Source organism: Castanea sativa, chromosome 9 (genome assembly GCF_040712315.1).
Source record: "Castanea sativa cultivar Marrone di Chiusa Pesio chromosome 9, ASM4071231v1".
NCBI lineage: Eukaryota > Viridiplantae > Streptophyta > Magnoliopsida > Fagales > Fagaceae > Castanea > Castanea sativa.
In genome coordinates, this window is record NC_134021.1 from 32,194,084 (window position 1) to 32,215,115 (window position 21,032).

Genomic DNA, 21,032 nt, shown 5'->3' on the forward strand with positions numbered 1-21,032 from the left:
AAGATTCAATACAAGCACTGATTTCATCTGCCAACTTTTTTTTCTCTAAGCATGTCACATTACTTATTAACTTAAAAATATTGGGGGAAAAAATGAAAAAAAAAAAAAAAAAAGTGGCCTGTTAGTTTGTTACTGTAAGACTATCACCTAGAAAGACCATCACCACTACTACCGTCAACCCTAATGACCACAACACTCCTCTAGTTTTCAAATTGCATATGTGCATTGAATGTGAAAAATTTTGTCTACCTTCCTTAAGCATATATGGATCTTTTCTTTATTTTGTTTCTCGAGGAAGGCTTAGGTTTAGTGCGTCTTGTGCACTAGACTTTATGGGATGTTGTCCCATGGCAATTTCTAAACACGTGGTAGCATCATAATAGATAGTGTCCTTATGTCTTATCTTTGAAACTATATCTCACTTAGCTCAAAAGAAAAATAATTGCATATTGTACTTTGATTTTTTTGTGTTTTTTTTTAAAAATAATTGTTGGCCTTACTTTTTTTGCTTTCCTTCTAAAGATGAAGGAAGTTTAATTGCGTTTATTAAACTTACTGAGAGGAGATTGAGGCCACCATTGTGGTTTAGTTCATCAGTCATGTCATGGTATGAGCACTTCGGTCGAGGTGTTTGTTTTTTGTTTTGTAGGACATGGGAGAAAATGTTGAAGCTACTTACTCAGGAATGGTAAAAAATGACAGTTATCAAAAAAAGAAATTTTTTGATGAACAAATCGCACTTATAATGACTAGAGGGGACAAAATTTAATTAATCAAACACTATTTTTAGTTTCTTGCATTATTAAGGGCATATTATCCTGAAGTTGTCTATATTTCTTTCTCCATGGATCTCCATTTCATGATGATTGATTTGACTCAACACACCCATGATTAAAGCTTGGCATACCATGCATTATGTGATATGCAGTGGAATAAAATTGTTGAATGACTACCTCACAGTACTGGTCAAGGCCTGCATAAAAATCAGTGTTGTTCATGCAGTGAGGGTCCAGAAATTTTGTTTAAGTTGTTCCTTAGAAAGCATAAATTGCATAATCTTATTTCTTTTTAGCCTTTAAGTAATTAGGTTTGATTCAATGTTATTAATTTCATTCTATTCTGGCTAGAAAATACTATGCCGGTAAACAAACCGGAATAGTAACCCACCCTATTTCACTTCGGAAAAAATTTCGGGCAATTTCGGTCTATTTCGAGTGTTTTGGTAAATACCGGCCGAAATTCAAGATTCGGCCAGCTTGAAATTTGTGCTTAAAAAAAAATTTGTTCTTAAAACCAAAACAAATTTGCATTCTGTAAACCAAAAAACTTCCAAAAGAAAAAAGAAAGAAAAGAAATGAAATGAACAAAGCTAAAAAAAAAATTGTATTGAGAAATTTGAGACTCAAAACTTGAGAAGAGACACTGCCACACACTAGTATTGGTAGAAGACACAGAAGTTACGAACAAGGAGGAAGGCAAAACGTAGATGTAAATGTGTAGATGTAAATGTGTAGATGAAAATGTGATAAAATTTAAAAATATGAAGTGTAAAAATCGAAGAAACAGAAAACGTGTGTGATTAAGAATAAATAAGAAAAAATAATTAAAAATGAGAAGTAAATAATATATATCTGGTGAGGAAAAATAATACTGTAATAAAAAATAATAAAATGTTGAAAATTGTGTTTTATTGGGCAGTGGCTTGATATCAAAGCCATTGGCCAGCCTATAGCAATTTTATTTTATATATATATATATATATATATTTTTTTTCATTTTTGCTTGAAAGACCCTAATATAATGTTTTTTTTTTTTTAAACTCAAAATAATAGAAAATTTTATTGAAACGAAATAGAATACAAGTAAAAGTCTAGCCATTAAGCTCAATTTTTTTTTTTTTGGGAAAAGGGGAACAGTAAACCATTAAAACATGTCCTTTCCTGTACCAAAACAAAGAGTAGCCCATAGCCTATGGGCCATAGGCATTACACCCCTGTCCACTGCGAACCTATCAGACTTGTGCTGCCATCATTTGTTGAAAGAACTTAAATATATTGTTAAGTTACTTAAATTATAGATCAAAACTTAATTTTATTGGTATAAAAAAAATTCAGAGTGGTCCTAAAATTTTTTTTAAAGATAAATGAATATAAAATTTTAAATTATCATATATGAATTTTTTTTTTCAAGTCAGGGTGGTCCTGAGACCACCCTAGCTGTAAGGTGGCGCCACCATTGTGTTCATGGGGATAGGGATCTAGTTATCTCTATAAAGAGCACCAACAACATCAAGATGGAAGCTCCATATTAAAAGGTTAATATCGTTAGGAATGCTGGCATGGCACTATTATCCTTGGTAGAGAGAAGGAATTTTTAGATATCTAGAACACATATGGGCATCTCTTGCTATATTGCCAGCACTGAGGAATTATTGGATTAAATAATTAAATTCACCGTTCCTAATAGTTTAAGTTTTAATTAGGACAATAGACAACTGATCATGATATCATAATAGGAGGTCCCAAGTTCAATTATTGTCTCTAATTTACCTTATATTTTAAAAATTCTCACTTGTTAAACCCCACTTAATAAGGACAGTTATGGTTTGTTTGGTTGTGTTGTTTAAATAATAGTTTTTGTTATTTAAACAACATAACACGTATTTTCACAATACTTTTTCACTTACACGTGTTTTTACAATATTTAAACAACCTTTTTAAAACAACATTATCAAACGGGCCCTTAAACTCGCGCATGAAAGAGAAATTATTAGATGCACAAGAGAACTGCTGAAATGGTCCCCTAAGGCCCTAACCAATAAAAGGATATCATTTATGCAAATGTGACATCATTTGATGATTTTTTTATTTTTTACTACATGCTTGCATATGTGATATTGTTTCATTGCTTGGGAGGACCACCTCAGCCGTCCTCCTAGTGGACCTAATAACTTCTGCACATGAAGAGATATTATTAGATTAAATAATTAAACTTGCCCTTCAATTTTTTTTTTTTTTTTTTTTGTCTTATGTCTAATATTTCAATACACTAACCCTTCATAATAGCCAAAGTGATATCCTAGTTTTTCTCACTTTGCTATAGTATAAGTTCTACTGCGTAAATGAACCAACTTTCGATTGAACATTCAGCCAAGATAGAATATCAAACAAGATTTTACACCTTATTTCATTGTGTTTAAGGAAAGATTTCTAGTGATTTGAAGAGGTGAATCTCATGATTTCCCATGACATTGTGTTAATAAAAATGTGGGAGATTTTGGTAGGGCTCATGTATTTTCTCCTCAAGCACATAAAAATGTAATCTCCCCAAATTGGGGAGAAAGTATGAGAGAAAATGAGAACAAAAACTATTGGTTGTTTTGAACAAAAATGTCCTTTCTAGCAAATTTTTTTTTTTACTTCTTTGCGTTTTTGTCTTTTTTTTTTTTCTATTCTCAGTCGGTTTTTTTTTTTTTTTTTTTTTGTGCTCATCCATTTTGGGTTATTATGCTCATCTTCTTTCTTTTAAAATGAAGTGCACGTCCAGACACAATTTTTTTAATATAAAAATAAGGACAAATTTTTGCTCCAAATATGTTTGGAGCCTTGGGCTCTGACCAATAATACGAAGAAGACATATGTTCAGTCATGTGCAATGGTCGTAACTCACTTGGTTGGTTGGGTTAAATAAGTCATCTTCCTATTGAAGGTTTGAGCCAAATATTTTCCAAAATATAATGTGTTACCTTTTGTCTTATTTAACAGGGATATGATAGTTAATTTATATAAATTACATTTTCTATCGTTTCATTTTTCTTTTCAACCAAATGGGTTTTCCATCTCAATACTTTTCTATTTTTCCAAACAAACACATGTGAGGGAAAATTAAATCTTTTATACTCCCGATCAATGCTTGACATAGTCTTTTTCTCATTGGGACTAAAGTAATTTAACGGCCCTTTAGAAAAATTCATTGAGAAGGATACTACTACTCCTCCTCCTCCTCCTCATCATCATTATTATTATTAGGGCTAATTATACTCTTCTTCCACAAAATTTTAGGAAATGACAATCTATCTCAACTTGAAGGGACAAAACAATTTCCCCCTTGACATCTGATTGACCAAATTTTGTTAAATTAATATTAAAAATGTTGTATACTAACGTGTCTTTTACTTATGGGTAGATTTTCAAAACTATCTTATTTCATAGTTAAAATTCATGGTTTTAAAATTTTACTTAAGTTAAAATATTAAGCGTGAATTTTACTCTTTCTTTCTTTTTTTAATGGATTACGGAGAAATTTTCAATTACAAGTATTTTGGTATTTGATAGATTTTGCATTTTATGCTAAACTTATTAGTTTTTTTTTTATTTACTAACCATGGTTAAACTTTTATAAAGAGATTTTTCTAATAAAAATTAGAATATTTCATTATTAATATAAACAAAAGTGAGAGAGTGTTAATTTCTTCAAACCTCAAGGGAAATGATGTTTTTTCCTTTAGATATAGAAGAGAGTGTCATTCCTCCAAATTCTAAGGGAGTGGAGTGTAATTACCCCTTATTATTATTATAGTAGATATGATATAATTTCAACTTATGACATATGCTTCATGATAAAAACTCTTTATTATCAGACCAAGACATCAATTAGTTTTTGGTGTAGACACGAGTTTGACCTTCAGATTTTTTATTTGACAACAAAAACTTTACTAATTGAATTAACTATAATTCACCAAAATCTTTATTTTTCAAAAATCAAATTAATAATGTCTACAAATTTTTTTTAATGCATTTTTTTTTATAGACAAAATTTAGTTACAAAATTAGTTGTAGCCTAGGGCTACAACCTTACTTAATATTATTAACATTATTACATATTTTGAAAATCTACTGTTTGATTGCATGTTGTTTACATTTTCAATACATATGTCAAATTTTGTGATAATCAGATATTATTTACTATATAATCTATAAAATCATATTTTATGTATAATTTTAAACTACAAAAACTTGCAATTTAAACAATTTATTGATGACATAGTTATTAATGATAAATCTAATGGTGAATTTGTCAAAACTTAAATTTAATAAAAAGATATAAAGTAAAACAATTTTATAACTAAATTTTCTCATATTTTTATTGACAGAGTGCTTGTTTTAGAATTGAGATATGGTGCATTGCACGGTGCAACTAACTATTGGGTGTGTTTTTCTTTAAAAAAAATAGATGTGAGAAGAAGTTAAAAAATAAAGTGTGAAAGTAAAATAGTAAAAAATTGAAAGTAATAAAATTTTTTATTCAAGGACTGAGATTAAAAGTAACTTTTGATAGTTTTAATCTTAACCTTAAATTTGCTATTGGACGGTGGAATAAATTAACCTTATCTCAATCCCCTGTTTTATACAAACCAAGTGCACTTGATACAAAACCGTTGGCTACGCTGTTTTATGAACCTGGGTAGTTGGGTCTAATTATTCGAAATTACTCAACTGTCCTTCCGCAACAATTCTTTTTGTAATCTTACACCCATTGTGAAAAATATTATTTTTCGATCCTCCTAATTGCAAGCCATACTATTAATTACTAGGGAACATATTGTAGTTGAAAATTTAACATTGAAAATAAAATTAAAAAGTAGAAATACAGAATTAATTTTGAAAAATCTACCAAATGAGATCCAATTGCAGCTATTTTTTTTATGTTTAAATTTTATTGCATGAATTGTGATCATAAAAATCAAATAATCTTACTAATAATGTCTACATTTTTTTGAATTAACGTGATTTTTCAATTGATGAGAATTTTAAATCTTGAAAGGAATAGATTCTTGAATGTTTAAAATAAGAAAAAAATTAAATTTTGGAAAGTTGTATTTATGTAGTACTTAATTTTCATATTTATAATTATATAAGACAACAATAAATGTAATGTAAACTCAGTTAGAACTTAGAAGTAAAGAATTAATAAATTTGAAAATTATGAACAAATTTTTAATGAAAAAAATATCCTTGGTCAAAGTCTATAATCTTATTTTGATGAAAAATAGACAGTTTGTTTTCTATATTTAGCTTTATAAAGTTAGTTTTAAGGAGAAAAAAGGTGAGCGGCTAAAATTAATTGTCATAATTTGTTTTTCATCAATTTTTTTTTGATGGGTTGTTTTTCTTCAATTGATACAACTAAGAAAGGGAATTCAAATATTAATTTTTTCTCATAAAGAAGACGATAAAACATACAACCAAGCAACAATACAAAGCACTTAACAAGAAATTATAAGATAATCACTAACAAAATTTAAAAAGGTTTTTTTTTTATTCACTTTTTTTTTTATAGGGTTCTAGTCCTTTTTGTTTTCAATCTTGCAGCCTTGCGATGGCTTCATGATTTTAATATTCTAAATAAATAAATATTCTTTTTATCAACATTTAGTTACAAACAAAGCTCTTAATATTTTTTTTTTGAGAAACAACAAAGCTCTTAATATTATTATTATAAACAATTGAAAGAAGAAAAAAGAAAAGAAAAGAAAAGGTCCAGAACAAAACAAACACCTAATAATAAATAAATGAGCGTTGTTATGCATTATGACGTGAAAAAAAACAAACATAAAAAAAGACTAATAGAGATTAAATAGAGGGTGGTGTGGGTAGTGGCAGTAGTAGGTGCACCAGAAGCAGAAGAAGAAGCAGAAGCAGATCCCCTTTCTACAATCCAAAGACTTTTTTGTCACCTACCACTATCGCTACCAAATTTCTCTATTATTTTCTTCACTTTCGTGTCGTTTTCACCACCAATAAGTCTGTTTTTGATAAAAGAAAACAAACACAGTGGTCTGTGTCTGTGTCTCTGACATATACCCTTTTGCTCTCTCTCTGGAGTCGAGGATCATCATATTCATATCATGGATTTCTTAGAGACAATAGATACTCAGATTCTTGTGGGTGCAGCAGTGGCTCTTGTAGCCATTGTTGTTGCTGCTTTCTATATCTTTTCCTCCAACAAACCCAAAGGTTTGACCTGCTTCTGCTTGCTTTTACATTATTTTAATATTTCTTTACCTACCTGATTCATTGTTTCACATAGTCTTCAATTTTTGAATTCTGGGTCTTTGAAATCCTTTTAATCTATGCAGTTTAAGTTACTTATTTCTATTTGGTCAATAAGGATTTTTGAGATTAAATATATCCTGGATGTTAAATTTTGCTTATTTTGTACCTTACAAAGATTGTGAAGTCAAAATGAATAACTTGCATGTTTTGACTTGCTAACTTTTTAAGTAAAGACCGTATCTTTTGTTCTATGTTTCTTGTTTGGAGGAGCTAAGAATCATTCATTTTTCTGATATGCCGATAGTCTAATCAGGTTGTTAATGTCTAGTTGTAGAAAAGGCTAACAAGATGAAAATGCGCTTTTTTTTTTGAAAGGCTTAAACATATTGTCAAATGGCTGTTTGTTCCTAGAGTGTGCTTATATAAACCTTTTTAAAATTTTTTTTTTTTTTATGTCTAGACAATGGTATGCAGCATATGTATTATAGTATAAAAAACTTTTGAATGTATTGCAACAACAGTCTTGTTTGTATTTGATATATTTGGTATTTGGATCAAAAAATTGATTACGTTCTTCTTTCCATTTAATTTTTTTTAAATTTTCTGTTCATTAGAATTTTTAATTAGCATTTTTTTTAGTCTACCCTATCATCTTTATGTCTTTGTAATGCTTAATTCTTGCATTCTGAAGAAGTTGATTATTTGGATCTTGATTCTTGAAAGATTAAAAAATATATGATTTTAAGAAATTTAATTCTAGTGCTTTCCATTAAAAGTAAATTTTATTCTCATTTTGGTGATTTGGAAATTTCATTTGGATTTAGCAATTTGAAATGCAGGAGTCTGAAGAATAATTACTACCATAAATTGTTTGATTTGAATTTTGATAGCACATGATGGATTTGAGTTTTGAGAATTTTGCCCCAACAAAAGCAGTTGTGATGTTATATATCTGAAATAATATTTTCACTTAATCATTTCAAATCTGCATATCAATAAAGCTTATATCCATCCATCAATTTCATCAATAAATTTGTCTTTCATATTTTATTTAAGTCATTTAAATTACAAGCTAAGATCCAAATCCTTCTTTTCACATACTTCTATATAAATGAACTATTATGGTGATGCTAACCCCAAGGGCTAGCACAATCAGGTGGTGCCCATGACTCATGAAGTGGATGTCACTATTTCGAATCTCCCGTTCACTCTCCCTTTGGAGCCAAAACTTAATTATATATAGTGATCTTTTATATTTTATATTTGAAATCTTATGAATATCTAATTACTTGGAGAGAAATAACTTATACCCTATTAAAGCCTCAGTTTCCGAAAGAAACTGAATTGTGGACTGACTCATACATGATATGGTCGTGGATGTCTTGAAAGATGACTAATTTATAAAAAAAAATAAAAAAAATCTTGAGAGATGACTAAACAAGTAAGCTGCATGTGAGCAACCTGGTTTTGGATTGTTAAGAGGTTCCTACTGTCCTACAGGTCCTTTTGCAATAATACAAGCTGGGATTAAGCTTAAGGCTCGATTGTTGCCCAATTCTACCTTGAGCACTTTTAAATTTCTTTAAGTCTTAATCTCAGCCCAGTTTCAGTCAATCCAGCTAGATCTATTCAATCCTGGCCTTGGCAGGCTATTTATCTTAATAAGAAAGGAAAAAAGAAGAGAACAGAAAAAGATTGGCTTGGCTGACTTTGTTATATGACTTATATCCCTAATTTCCTGTATCCTCTACCCTTCATTGATCTTATGTTTTTATTATTTGTTTTTCTAAAATCACTGATAGGGCAGTAAACCATTTGATGATCTATTTCTGGTTAATTACTTCATAAATGTATAAAGCATTCTCCATGCTGTAAACTCTAAGCATAGCCAACATTCCTCACATTCTTTAAAAAACCATATTTTGCAAGCTATTTGATAGTTAATTCACTTGGGTGCTACTGATGTATGAATGGATCTTTTTATTCATATACAATCTTTGTTGTACCCTTCCTTTCTTCTCTTTTGGAAATACTAATTTGGCACTGCTTCTATGTGAGGTGAATCATTTTGTTGTGCGGTAATTATATTTATTTGTGTTCTTCTAATGTCATGGTATGCACTTACAGGCTGCTTAGATCCTGAGAATTTCAAGCAGTTTAAACTTGTAAAGCGCACACAATTGAGCCATAATGTGGCTAAGTTCAGATTTGAACTTCCTTCACCAACTTCAGTTTTGGGTCTTCCAATTGGACAACATATAAGTTGCAGGTTTGGTTTTGTAGCCCTGCAGACATAATAAATTAAAGGGTTTTTTTTTTTTTTTTTTTTCCATGTTGTCACTTGTCAGAACTTGTTATAGCAAATAGTTGTCAATGATATTGATCAATAGGATGGAAATTTTCTTCATTTTTACCGTCCTCTATCAATGTTTTCGCTATTTTTACTAGCTGCTTTCTAGAACAGGGGCAAGGATTTCCAAGGTGAAGAAGTGATCAAACCATATACTCCAACTACATTGGATTCTGATGTTGGACATTTTGAACTAGTTATAAAGGTTATATTTCAAATTTTTGATCGGTGGATTTGACTTTATTCAGTTAAATTATGCTAAAAGTTATTAATTTTGACCCTTTTGAACTGGTCTTCTGCTTTGATTTTTACTGGAATTAGATGTATCCACAAGGAAGGATGTCACACCATTTTCGTGAGATGCGGGTTGGAGATTATCTTGCCGTAAAGGGACCCAAGGTACGCTTTCCTTGTGGTGTTAGTGAATAAAATGCCTTTGGCTGAATCTTTTCTAAATCTGGAAATTGGTGTGCAAAATGATACTGCTACCAGGGCCGTTTCAAGTACCAACCTGGCCAAGTTAGAGCATTTGGCATGATTGCTGGAGGCTCTGGAATTACTCCCATGTTCCAAGTATGTATAGAAATAATTTTTGTTGCATATTTGGTCATTTTATGGTATCGTACTATTGTTTTTCTGAAGGTTTTGATGTTAATAACATATGTTGCTTTGTTCTTGCCCATGCTTCAGGTTGCTAGAGCCATATTAGAAAATCCCAAAGACAAGACAAAGGTGCACCTTATTTATGCCAATGTTACATATGAGGACATTCTTTTGAAGGTAATTTTTGTTACTCTATGGATCCTTGTGTCTTTTACTTTATTATGAAGCATTTGAGCTTTTAAGACTTAAATAAATTCCATTTGGGCCAAATAATGATGTCCCATAATATATGTTTGTTATGGTAGGCATGCTTGGTCCATATGTGGATTTTCCAATTAATGGATGCTAGTGAATTAGCGCATGATGCTTATTTTATAGAGGAATGCAAAGTATAGTGAATTACTCTTTCCTAAATCATGTAGATGACAAAGACTATTCATTTTGGGACTAGGAGTAGGAAAGACTGAATATATGTGTGCGCGCGCGCGCGCACACACACACACAAGCATTATAAATTTGAGGATGACAAAAAATTGACATCAATTATGCATGTGGAAATGGCAAGGAGGTGAGTTCTAGGTGTTGGTATTAAGTTTCTTTAGGATAGAAAATTGCTAGTTCATTATTAATTAAGTTTTATTAAATTCGGGGTAATAGTAATTTCTAGGTTTCCTAGAATTGGCTTTTATCAGAGGCCCGCAAGTCTTCTTTTATGATTTGAGTCCTTTTTTCTATTTTGTTTTAGTAGTTTCATGATTTACTTTTTGTTATCTATGAGAGTTAGGGTAGGAATATCATCATTCAGATCTTTTCTATTTTGCTGCCTGTTTTATTATGACAATAGAGCAAATAGACACCATTATAGCAATGTTCCACTAAGAAGCATGGACATGGGTACTGGTACAACATGGCGACATGTTAATTTTTTAAAAAAAAATAGGACACGGGTATGGCGGGACACGTCTATTAAATAATTATAAAATATATTTTACCTATCAAAAACAAATTATTAAATATATTTTTATTTTTATTTTCTATATATTATTAAGCATTTTTTTTCTTATGATGTTAAATGTATATCAAATGAAGAGTAATAATTTATAATAAAGCAAATCCATAACTATTAAAGGATTCTTAGAAATTAGAATACAACCCAAGAATAAAGATATTTATAATTTTCAAATGCACTATTACTTTTCAAAGCATGCATACTCTCTTTGTTTTGTGAAAGGGTATTTGATTCCACTTGTTCTCGTGTCTTGCATTTTTTTTTTCTTTCTAAAAAGGACACGGCTGGGACATGCATGCATAAGTGTCCTGGGCATATCAAGTGTTTGACATGGGTACCGCACCTCAAATGAAGTGTTCATGCTTTCTAGATGTTCAATTTATCATTTTAATAGTGCAATGCCATTTTAGTTTGTGGACATTGATATTAAAGAATTGTAAATTTGTGTCATGCTCCCCTCCCCAAATATGCTCTATCTCAACCAGCACCTTCTCCCCTTGTGATGTTGTGGGTTCCAAACCTATTGGGTGCGTGTGTAACTTATCAATTAAAATAAATATAAAAAATACTGTACCAAAATGTACAACCCCCACCCCCATAAAAAAGAAAAAGAAAAGGAACAAAAAAAATCTTTTCTCAGAGTAAAGAAAAGCTTTCCTTTAAAATAATATGGATGCCTCCTGCTAAACTCTTAAGATTTAGTTGTCTAGATGGTGGAATGAACATTATGAACATGCACACATGCTCATCTCAGACAATATAGTGTGTTTTATGTTTGCCATAAAATTAATTTAAAGTTCACCATTCTCGGGAGTCCTTTGGTTGTAACCTAAGGCTACAATTTTACTAAATAAAATAAATATTACTACATGTTTTGAAAATCTAACCGTTGAATTGTATGTTCTTTACGCTCTTAATACATATGTCAAATTTTGTGTAAATCGGATATTATTTTATATATGATCTATAAACTTATATTTTATGCATAATTTCAAACTATAAAAATTTGCAATTTAAACAATTTATTGATAACGTAGCTATTGATTTTTAATTTTTTAGAAATTTTACGAGCATGGAGGATAGAAAAAGATGTAATCTAATGGTGGATTTGTTAAAATTCACCTCCAATAAAAAGACATTGAGTAAGGCTGTAGCCTAAATCTATAATCAATTTTGTAGCTAAATTTTGTCATTTTCTCTTTAATGTATATCTGATTTTGCATACAATTATGGGTCTGAATTTCTGAGGATGAAGTTTATATTGACAATTAGACTAGACAGATCTAAGAAATGCAAGATCTCTGTTTATCTAATTTCCCATATATGCAAATCCAATTAACCCCATCTTAAATATATGCAGGAAGAACTGGATGGTCTTGCTAATAACTATCCTGATCGCTTCAAAGTCTTCTATGTCTTGAATCAGGTTAGTTTTTTCATTATACGGCTTGTCTCTAAATTATTTTTCTTTCACCTCTTGGTTAATATTGAATTTACAAGAGTGGTTTTGAAAAGCTTTAAATTAATCTTGAGTCTTTTTTTTTTTTTTTTTTTTAATCTTGTGTGATAATCAGTAATACATAAAACTTTGCCATTCAATGAACTTGTGATGCATTATACTTTATGCTTTTCCCTCCCGCTATCACAATTGGTCTTTAAAACAGAGATGGTGTCTTGACATAAAAAGGCTCCTTGTCCAGCATATCAACCAAAATCCTTTTTTCTTTCTTTCTTTGTTTTTGGTGCTCAATGCTGTATCTCATGTGTCACTTAAACTGCTTGAGATTGTTCAATTGACATTTTCTTTATTCACAATGGTCTGCCTGATGGATTAATGTCATAATTTATAAATTTTGCTTTGGATTTTTCATGTTCTGCAAAAAAAAAGTAATCCTAATGTGTGGGTAAGCTTGCTCGTGCCTTAGAGTGGCAACAGCACAACATGTTTGGTAGGTCCAAATCCTGTTCAATTCTGCTGTAATGCATGTGCACTCTCATAACTCAAGCAGGCCAGCTGCTGTCTGTCTTGATATTGTATGTATGACTTGATGACTTATTTTTTCTCCATGGGAACTAACTGCGTGGATAATGTCACTTCCTCAGCCTCCTGAAGAGTGGCATGGTGGTCTTGGCTTTGTATCAAAGGAGATGATTCAAACTCACTGCCCTGCACCGGCCCCTGATATTCAGGTAAAAACTTGACTATTTACATTTGTTTCTTTCTGTAATCTATTTAGCATATTATATATCTGGGCAGTTACATTTGTGATAGAAAAGAAGGTACCAGATTTTGTAACTGTGGATAATAACTTATTTTGATACTTTAATATGCAGATTCTGAGGTGTGGTCCACCTCCCATGAACAAGGCCATGGCTGCACACCTCGAGGCCCTTGAATATACATCTGAAATGCAGTTCCAATTCTGAATTTCTTTTGCAAGGTCTTTAACCTTGACGATGCCCTTGAATGTACATCTGATATGCAATTCCACTTCTGAATCTCTTTTGCAAGGTCTTTAAAGTTTAACCTTGATTTGGACTGGCTTTTATTACTTTCGAGTATTGAAGAACAGAAATTATATCCTAGGACTTTAATGTCTTGTTCTAAAGTCTAAATGGTATTGTTAAGCATAATTAGAGGGACTTGTAACTTTCTTGCTTTTAACTAAATAAAGATATCCAATGATAATTTTTGAAGTGGAAAAGTGCATACATGGGTTCACTTACTAGTTACCTCAGGATACTTTGTTTATGGTGGCGTGTGATTCGTGTTAGTGGGTTTGTTCATTTTGTGTCAAGGCAAAGGGTATTCAATCCTAACGTAACTCATTTAATAATCTTGTCAAAATCCCTCGACTCTAACTCTGCTCCTTTTATTAAGTTGGTGACATGACACAACACATTTCAACCCATTTATTACATAAGCAAAGGGTTATGATTTTGGAGTTTCAATGTATAATTTATTAGTATAACTATTAAAATTCTTTTAGTTACTTAAGTTATATTTAGAATTCAAATTTATATTAGATAAAAAATACATTTATCTATATGTATTAGGTCATTTAAGGTTGTTGCAAGTTAAACAAGGAACCTATTAATCGTGTTAAAATATGTCGACTCATTTTGACATGAATTCATTTATACTAAACAAAACAATAACTTGCAAAAATTGTGATGTGTTTGTGAGTAATCTCAAACATTTTCACACATTTATCTTATTTTATTCTATTTTTATAAGAAAAGACAATTTTCATTTGATGGTAGGCGTATTCTCACCATCCAAGTCAACTATGCCTCAAACTGTCCATTTTATACTAGGGATAGTGAAAACGTTTCACACCACTTAACTTGCTTGGTCTGTTTTGCCTCACGCGGATTTTTCCCATCTTTAAGAGGTGATGGGGCAAGGAAGGTTGGGGTTTTGCTTGTCCCTTTCCGTCTTGTCTCACTCGTCTTAAATGTACGTGGGTGTGCATGTATGTGTGTGTATATATATATTACTTAATAAATATTTAAATTATCTATACATATAATTTAATCTTTTTTATGTTATCTTGTGTTTTTTTTTTAATACATATTCTACTACTATTTCCAAATTGCTTGTATCTCATTCTCTCTTAGTACTCTCGCTCATCTTGTCTTGACTTGTCCCAAATGTATATATAAATATATTTTTTTGAATTATTTATTCATATAATTTAATCATTTATGTGCATTTCTTAGTTATAATTTTTTTTTAATACATATTCTATTTGGTTTCCAAAATACTTGTATCTCATTATCTCTTATTAGCTCTCATAATCGCCATTTTCCTTTTTGTTTCATTTTTACCTCATTACTTTTATTAAAATTAGTAAAACATCTCCAATCCATCCCAAATCTGACTTGTCTTGTTCTCATCCTAAAGAGGAGATGGGGGTGGGGACAGGACACCAATGAGTGGCGATATTGAAAATATTAGTTGGAGTTCATTTGTTGTTGCATTACTTTGCTTGTGTAGGAGTTACTGGAAAATTTTGTTTCATTTTCTATATGTAATTACCGCTTCATAATGGGATTGGACATAGATTTCTAGTGCTCCAACCATGGGAATCTCAATGCTCTTTGCACTGACCCATGAGGAGTAAACTATGGATATATGACCCCATCTGTCATAACTATGTATCAGGTATTAAAAGGAACTCTTAGTAGGGATTGAACTTAGGATATCTAGGTTTACAGGTCATCTCAAGCCTCTACCCAATAGACTACACCCCAACCAGTTAAAATCTCTCCCAATTATTGAAAAGGCTAAAATGTATGTTACATACTCTTAAGTTTGGGGTTTTAAATTGGTCCTTCAATTTATACCTTCAACTATTACAATTGCATTAATATCAATGTCTTTTTGGTTGTGGTATGTTATATTGTTGCCTCTGAACCATCTAACAATAATACCGTTTTATATTTTTCTATCTAAAACAATGTTTTTGTGAAGGTTAATAGTAATAATCTACCAGACATTGTGGAAGGGGCGTATTGATATTGTTGTAATATTTGAGGATGTAAACAGTAAACTACAAATTTTCATATTTAAGGAATTGATTTAGAAGCAATCGATGACTTAGAGGTTGCGTTTGGATACTTGAATTTGGAGTTGGATTTGAATTTTAATTTTAATCACTCTAACCCAAATCCATGTGCCAAAATCCTGCCATACAAACATATCAATAGGGTGTAATAGTGTTTGAAGCCTTTTAGCCTAATTAAAATGTCTGGTTAGGTGAAAGATTGATAGTTTATATCTATTGTCTGGAGGTCCTTACGTCTAGAGAATGATTAAGGACATTGGTTATTAGCTCTATATTTCAGATTGGATTGGTATCTCTAAAGCTCTTTGTGGCCGAATTATGGAGGAGCACATACCAGGGCTAAAAAGATTACTTATAGGAAGGTGGATACTGGGTGGTGTTGTTAGAACTTGGAACTAATTCAGAAACGGTGATTGGTAAACTTGGCGGACACCTTGTCCAATTAAAACCCAAATAGAGAAATTATTGAGACTATTAGACAACTTCTTGGCATGTTACCACATGTATGGGTTTGGTTCAACTATTTGTTATTGTTTCTCGCCTGTTTCAATGCAAAAATGCAAAAAACAAAAGTCACGTTATTGAACACAAAAAAAAAAAACAAAAAAACATGATTTGTAAATTTATTGATCACATTCTGAAGCCGCAGACCTGATTTTCTTTTTCTTGCTTTCCTTCGCAATTTTGTCAGTTATACATATTTATACAATTACAACACTCTTCTATTATAATGACTTAATATACTCTTTAGAAATGAGGGGGAACGGCAACAAGATTTTTGACGGTGACCAAACATTGATGAATATCCTTACAACTTGAAAGACACTATGCTAAAGCTAAGAAAGGGAAAACTGAGTTAAGGCCCTTACCAACCTAGAGGTTGACCAAGGAGACTTTGATGGTAATGTCAGTAAAAACCAATGGGAGAGTGACAGAAATGAAAATGGAACAGTAACAGTGATAAGGATTGCGTACCTTACTATATTGAATAGAGGAGTCTTTATAGTTGAGTGCGGAATTGGTTTTGGCACTGGCAGGAAATTGAATCCATTACCCTAAGACTTGTTAGGTAGTCATCCCTTAGTCTGGCTGAGTGGACGTGTGTCAAGATAGCAACTCTCAATTTACAGACAAAGGGGACGCTACACCATGACATTAAATTCTTATAGCTAGTTAAAGATATATTAGCCCGATGTAATAGGTTTTAAGCTTATTCATATTTGTACTAGTAGTTTAGAGTTTAGTCGTTTATATATACTTGTGTTAGAATTTTTTGTAACACAAGTTATTGTTTACACTTTTACATAATAAAAATATAGTCCTTAAGAGAGATTTTTTTGTAAATATAGGCTGATAAGGTTAAATCACGTAACCTTCTTATTTTCGGTATTTCTATTCTATGTTTTTTCTTATGCATAGATTCTAGTATATATAACATGGTATAACACATCGCATTGCTAATAATATATTTAACATGGTCAATTGTGGGAACGATAAATACTGTTATGAAATGAGCGACACTACTTTTAAGGATTGCTGCTATAGTTTACCAATTGGGAAAAGGAATTCGCAGATCAGCCGAACAAGATGATTGCATAGCTTGGTCTTAAGTGTAAGGCTTAAAGCAACTCCCCACTAGGACTAAAGGAGTGATATTGCACGCAAAATATCACATTCTCAGGCCATGCCAATAAACAGTAAAAAGTGTAACTTTTCTAGGCATGGCTTAGATGTTTCTATCCTAACAATTATGACCCAAGGACACGCATAAGTGATGAGTTTATTGGTCTGAGACATGATATAAATTTGGAGGTTTTAGGTTCATTCTATAATATTATTGGTCTAACAATTTTTCAGGGTGATTTATGGGTACAGAGTATAATAGTCTAACCAAAGAATAAAACATCACTTATATATATGGAATCAATGATCCAAGTCCAACCCATATATGTAGTGTAGACCTAGACTTTGACTCTCTTAACTTCTCAATAATGCTGCCTAGACTATCCAATTGTATTGCATTGCATTAAAAACAGATCAATGCTATTAACTTCTCTTTTGTAATTGTGTTATAGAGAGTGACGGTAAAGTTTGTATAGATGTCATTAATGCTGGTGGGAACCTAATTCTTTGGAGACTTTTGAATTTTGTTGACTCAGTTAAGAATGTAATCAGTGACTATAGTCATGTATTTTTTAACTGGGTTCATAGGGAGGCTTATCAGGCTGCCCATGTGCTTGCCATTTGGTCCCTTAACCAATCTTTGTTTAGTTCTTTTGATTTGGGTTTTGGCCCTCCAAGTTTTGTTAATGTTATCTTGGCTGAGTGCCTCAGGCTTTGGTGTTTGTTGTTGTTCAATAAGATTTTTGGAAAAAAATAATAATAATAATAACATCCGATATTCAACCGGTTTGTGTTCTCTAGTCAGTTTGACCTAATGATTAAAGTTTAGTGCCCAGTATACATCTGCATCTACGAATCGTATCAACTGTTAAACTAGCAATAGCTTCCTGTAATTCAATATTATGCATTATAATCGTACATAAATTTATTCAAGAATTTTTAGGGTATTGCAACTATACGGCAGTGTAGAGCGTAGATAAAAGATGCAATTTGCAATGGGATATGTAATGATATGTGGGATTGCGGGTTCACGGAAATCAAAACCAAATATAATATTGTTTTTGAAGGGTAGCAAACAAGGAGTCAATAAAGAAATAGTAGTATATAGCTAACTAACATGGTGCTAATCCATTTTCGTGAGGGTTAAAGCCTATCCAGTTATACCTTACCTAGTTATATATAATGTAGGTGTACAATTTGTACCCGAACCCAAACGAGTGATGAGCTCAAGTCCAAAAAGCCTTATACAATGAAATTTGTAAAGCGTGGGCTTGAAACCTAGGCTTTACGGATATTGGACAACAGATAAGTGGGCTAGATCACCACTACCTACGCAATCAATGGATGAAAATAACGGAAATTCTCCTCGGACGTAAACCGATGATCATTTGTATTGCCTTTCTTTCTTTAAACAAAAGATTAAGACTGAAAATAGTATGTACAGTGCTCTATCTATCTCTTCCTCTCTCTTTTTTCTTCGATTCCCCCTTTCCTAATGCCTCTTTCCTTTCTTATATCCCTTTTTCCCTCCATTTCATCTTCCACGTGTAGCACAGATCACCTAATTAGATACTTGTTCGATCCACCACTTTCTGGAAGTCTTCAAACAATAACTGGAAGGTTGAACATTTACTGTTTAGAGGTCATTTCTCCATTAATGCGGCCAGAGAGGTAAGTGCAGGGTCTTTAATACGGTGGTAGCAGCCTTTTTCCTTGATATTGCTCATACGCTCCCCCTCTCTATGACTGTGTGGAACACATCTTTACCCAACAAGCTTTCCAGAATTTTCTCCCCAAACATCATGGTGTGTCATACGATCTTCACTTGACTCAGCCGAGGAGATGCCTCTCCTCAGACAAGCTCATCAACCTTTCTAGTAAGAGCTGGCCTGTGGGCCTCAAAGGCTCTGCTCGGACAAGCTCACACCGCCAAATCAGGCCCAAGGCCCAATTGTGTGTTCTGACCATTTTTACCCACACAATAGCCCCTCAAAACTTCATTTTTCTCCCCATCTGGGAAGGAAAGTGAAGTTTTGACACATCACACAACCTTCACATGCTTTTCAAATCAGCACGCGTGAAAACATCATCTCGCCTCTTTTAAGCTGCCACTGACGTTTCGAAATCTGCCATACGCACATTAATTATTGTAGGTAACACCCTGTCCCCCACTCCAACGGTGCGATGCACATCCAACGGCTCGGGTCTTCTACTTAGATTTGGGCGGGATAACTCCCATTCAATGCCGCTTCCCATATGCCAAAACATCTAGGAAACTAAAATTCAACCTCTCACTTCAGAAATCAATCAAATCTCAAAAGTTCATACTCTCTCTCCTCTTAAGAAGCTCGCGAAGAACTGTCTACCTCTTTCCCATAAGTTCTCAAACTTTTAAGTTCATTTATCCTTGGCTATTGTTCTCGACCATTAATTATATCCTTCTCGTCTCTAAAATTTCACCCTTACCTTGACCAAATGGGTAGATTCAAGTGTCTAGTAGATACCAATGCAGGTATGAAGGGTTTTCGGGCTAAGTATCGTATTCCTCAAAACGTAGGTTTAAGATATTGCCCTCCTGAAGCCATAGCTGACGATAAGTAAGAAGGAGAAGTTGTCATTCTCATCATCGCATTTTTAGAGGGTGGGATGACACTTCCTATGAAAAATGTAATCAGTGAGTACCTCTGCAACCATAGGCTGTGCCCAGACCAATGCACACCTAACGTGTTTAGAGTTTTAGGCTGTGTCGATGCTCTAAATGAGCAAATGGGTCTGAATCTCACATGACACGACGTCGTTTATATGTACTAGTGTCATAAGCTTAAAGAAGCAGTATACTATCTTAAATCTAGATCTAGTATTATTAGGCTCATATCCTATCTTCCCAAATCCAACAAAGGTATGAAGGACGATTACCTGATTGCTTCTGGAATGTGGCACGACGGTCCTCATTACCCAGTCGAATGGGGAACCCCAGGTGTGACTCCATAGAAATTAGATTCCCTAACCTATGACTTACATGTTTTAATTTTACCGTTTCTAATTGTTTGTTATTACTTCTTTACTTGGTAGTCATTGCTGATCTAACCACACTTGTATTCTCGGATGTTTTTGCAGACAAACAACACGTACGGCCTTGTCTAAGCATTTGCAGCATCGCGGATCTCAATCACGTTTTACGATCCGAGGTGTACGTGAGTGAAGACCTGCAAGTGAGAGCAGCCCACCTCATATTGGGATACAACCCACTGTCAGAGGACTTCCAAGACGTTGGGAACGCGATAATTGCGGGTGACAAAAGACGCAGAAGGATAGACATTTCGAGACTTGGCTTTCTTTCTGCCCACGAACTACTGGACGATCCCTCGTTTATCTTCTACGTACGCCCGATCGCAGTAGTCCCTCTTTCGGTGCACTTTCAGGCAACAGCTATCCGAGAAGAGTCAACATCCTCGCAACAGTCACTCGAAGAGGAAATAGATCAGTTCCGACTTGAGGAAGCTAAGAGACCCATGGAGAGCCATATTGTCACCATCTCGGACAAGGAAAATGAACCTTCCGAGAGTTCAGGTGTAAAGGGCTTAGTGACTGCACAAGTTGATATCAGTGCCAAGGAAGAAGAGATGTCCAGCCTAAGAGCACTGATGACCAGGAGGGGCACACAAGCTCTCAAAAAGGATGCAGTTGGATCTCAACCTCCTCCCAAGCTGCCACCACCTCCTCTTCCTTTCGACCCCAAGATTCATGCCCTTGACCCCAAAAAGAAAAGGAAAAACGAGGCCGAGGAGGCAGAAATGATGAAACAGAAGAAACTAAAGCAA

At 32.9% G+C, this 21,032-nt stretch overlaps 1 protein-coding gene across 1 annotated transcript; it reads left to right on the forward strand.

Annotated features, from left to right (window-relative positions):
* The first annotated feature begins 6,599 nt into the window (after positions 1–6,599).
* LOC142609490 (NADH--cytochrome b5 reductase 1) lies at positions 6,600–13,714 on the forward strand. The gene is made up of 9 exons (XM_075781084.1): positions 6,600–7,016; positions 9,183–9,324; positions 9,520–9,610; positions 9,727–9,804; positions 9,898–9,978; positions 10,096–10,185; positions 12,378–12,443; positions 13,121–13,207; positions 13,352–13,714. Exons 1-9 carry the CDS (start codon positions 6,908–6,910, stop codon positions 13,442–13,444), a joined length of 837 nt encoding a protein of 278 aa, XP_075637199.1. The 5' UTR covers positions 6,600–6,907; the 3' UTR covers positions 13,445–13,714.
* The last annotated feature ends 7,318 nt before the right edge of the window (positions 13,715–21,032 follow it).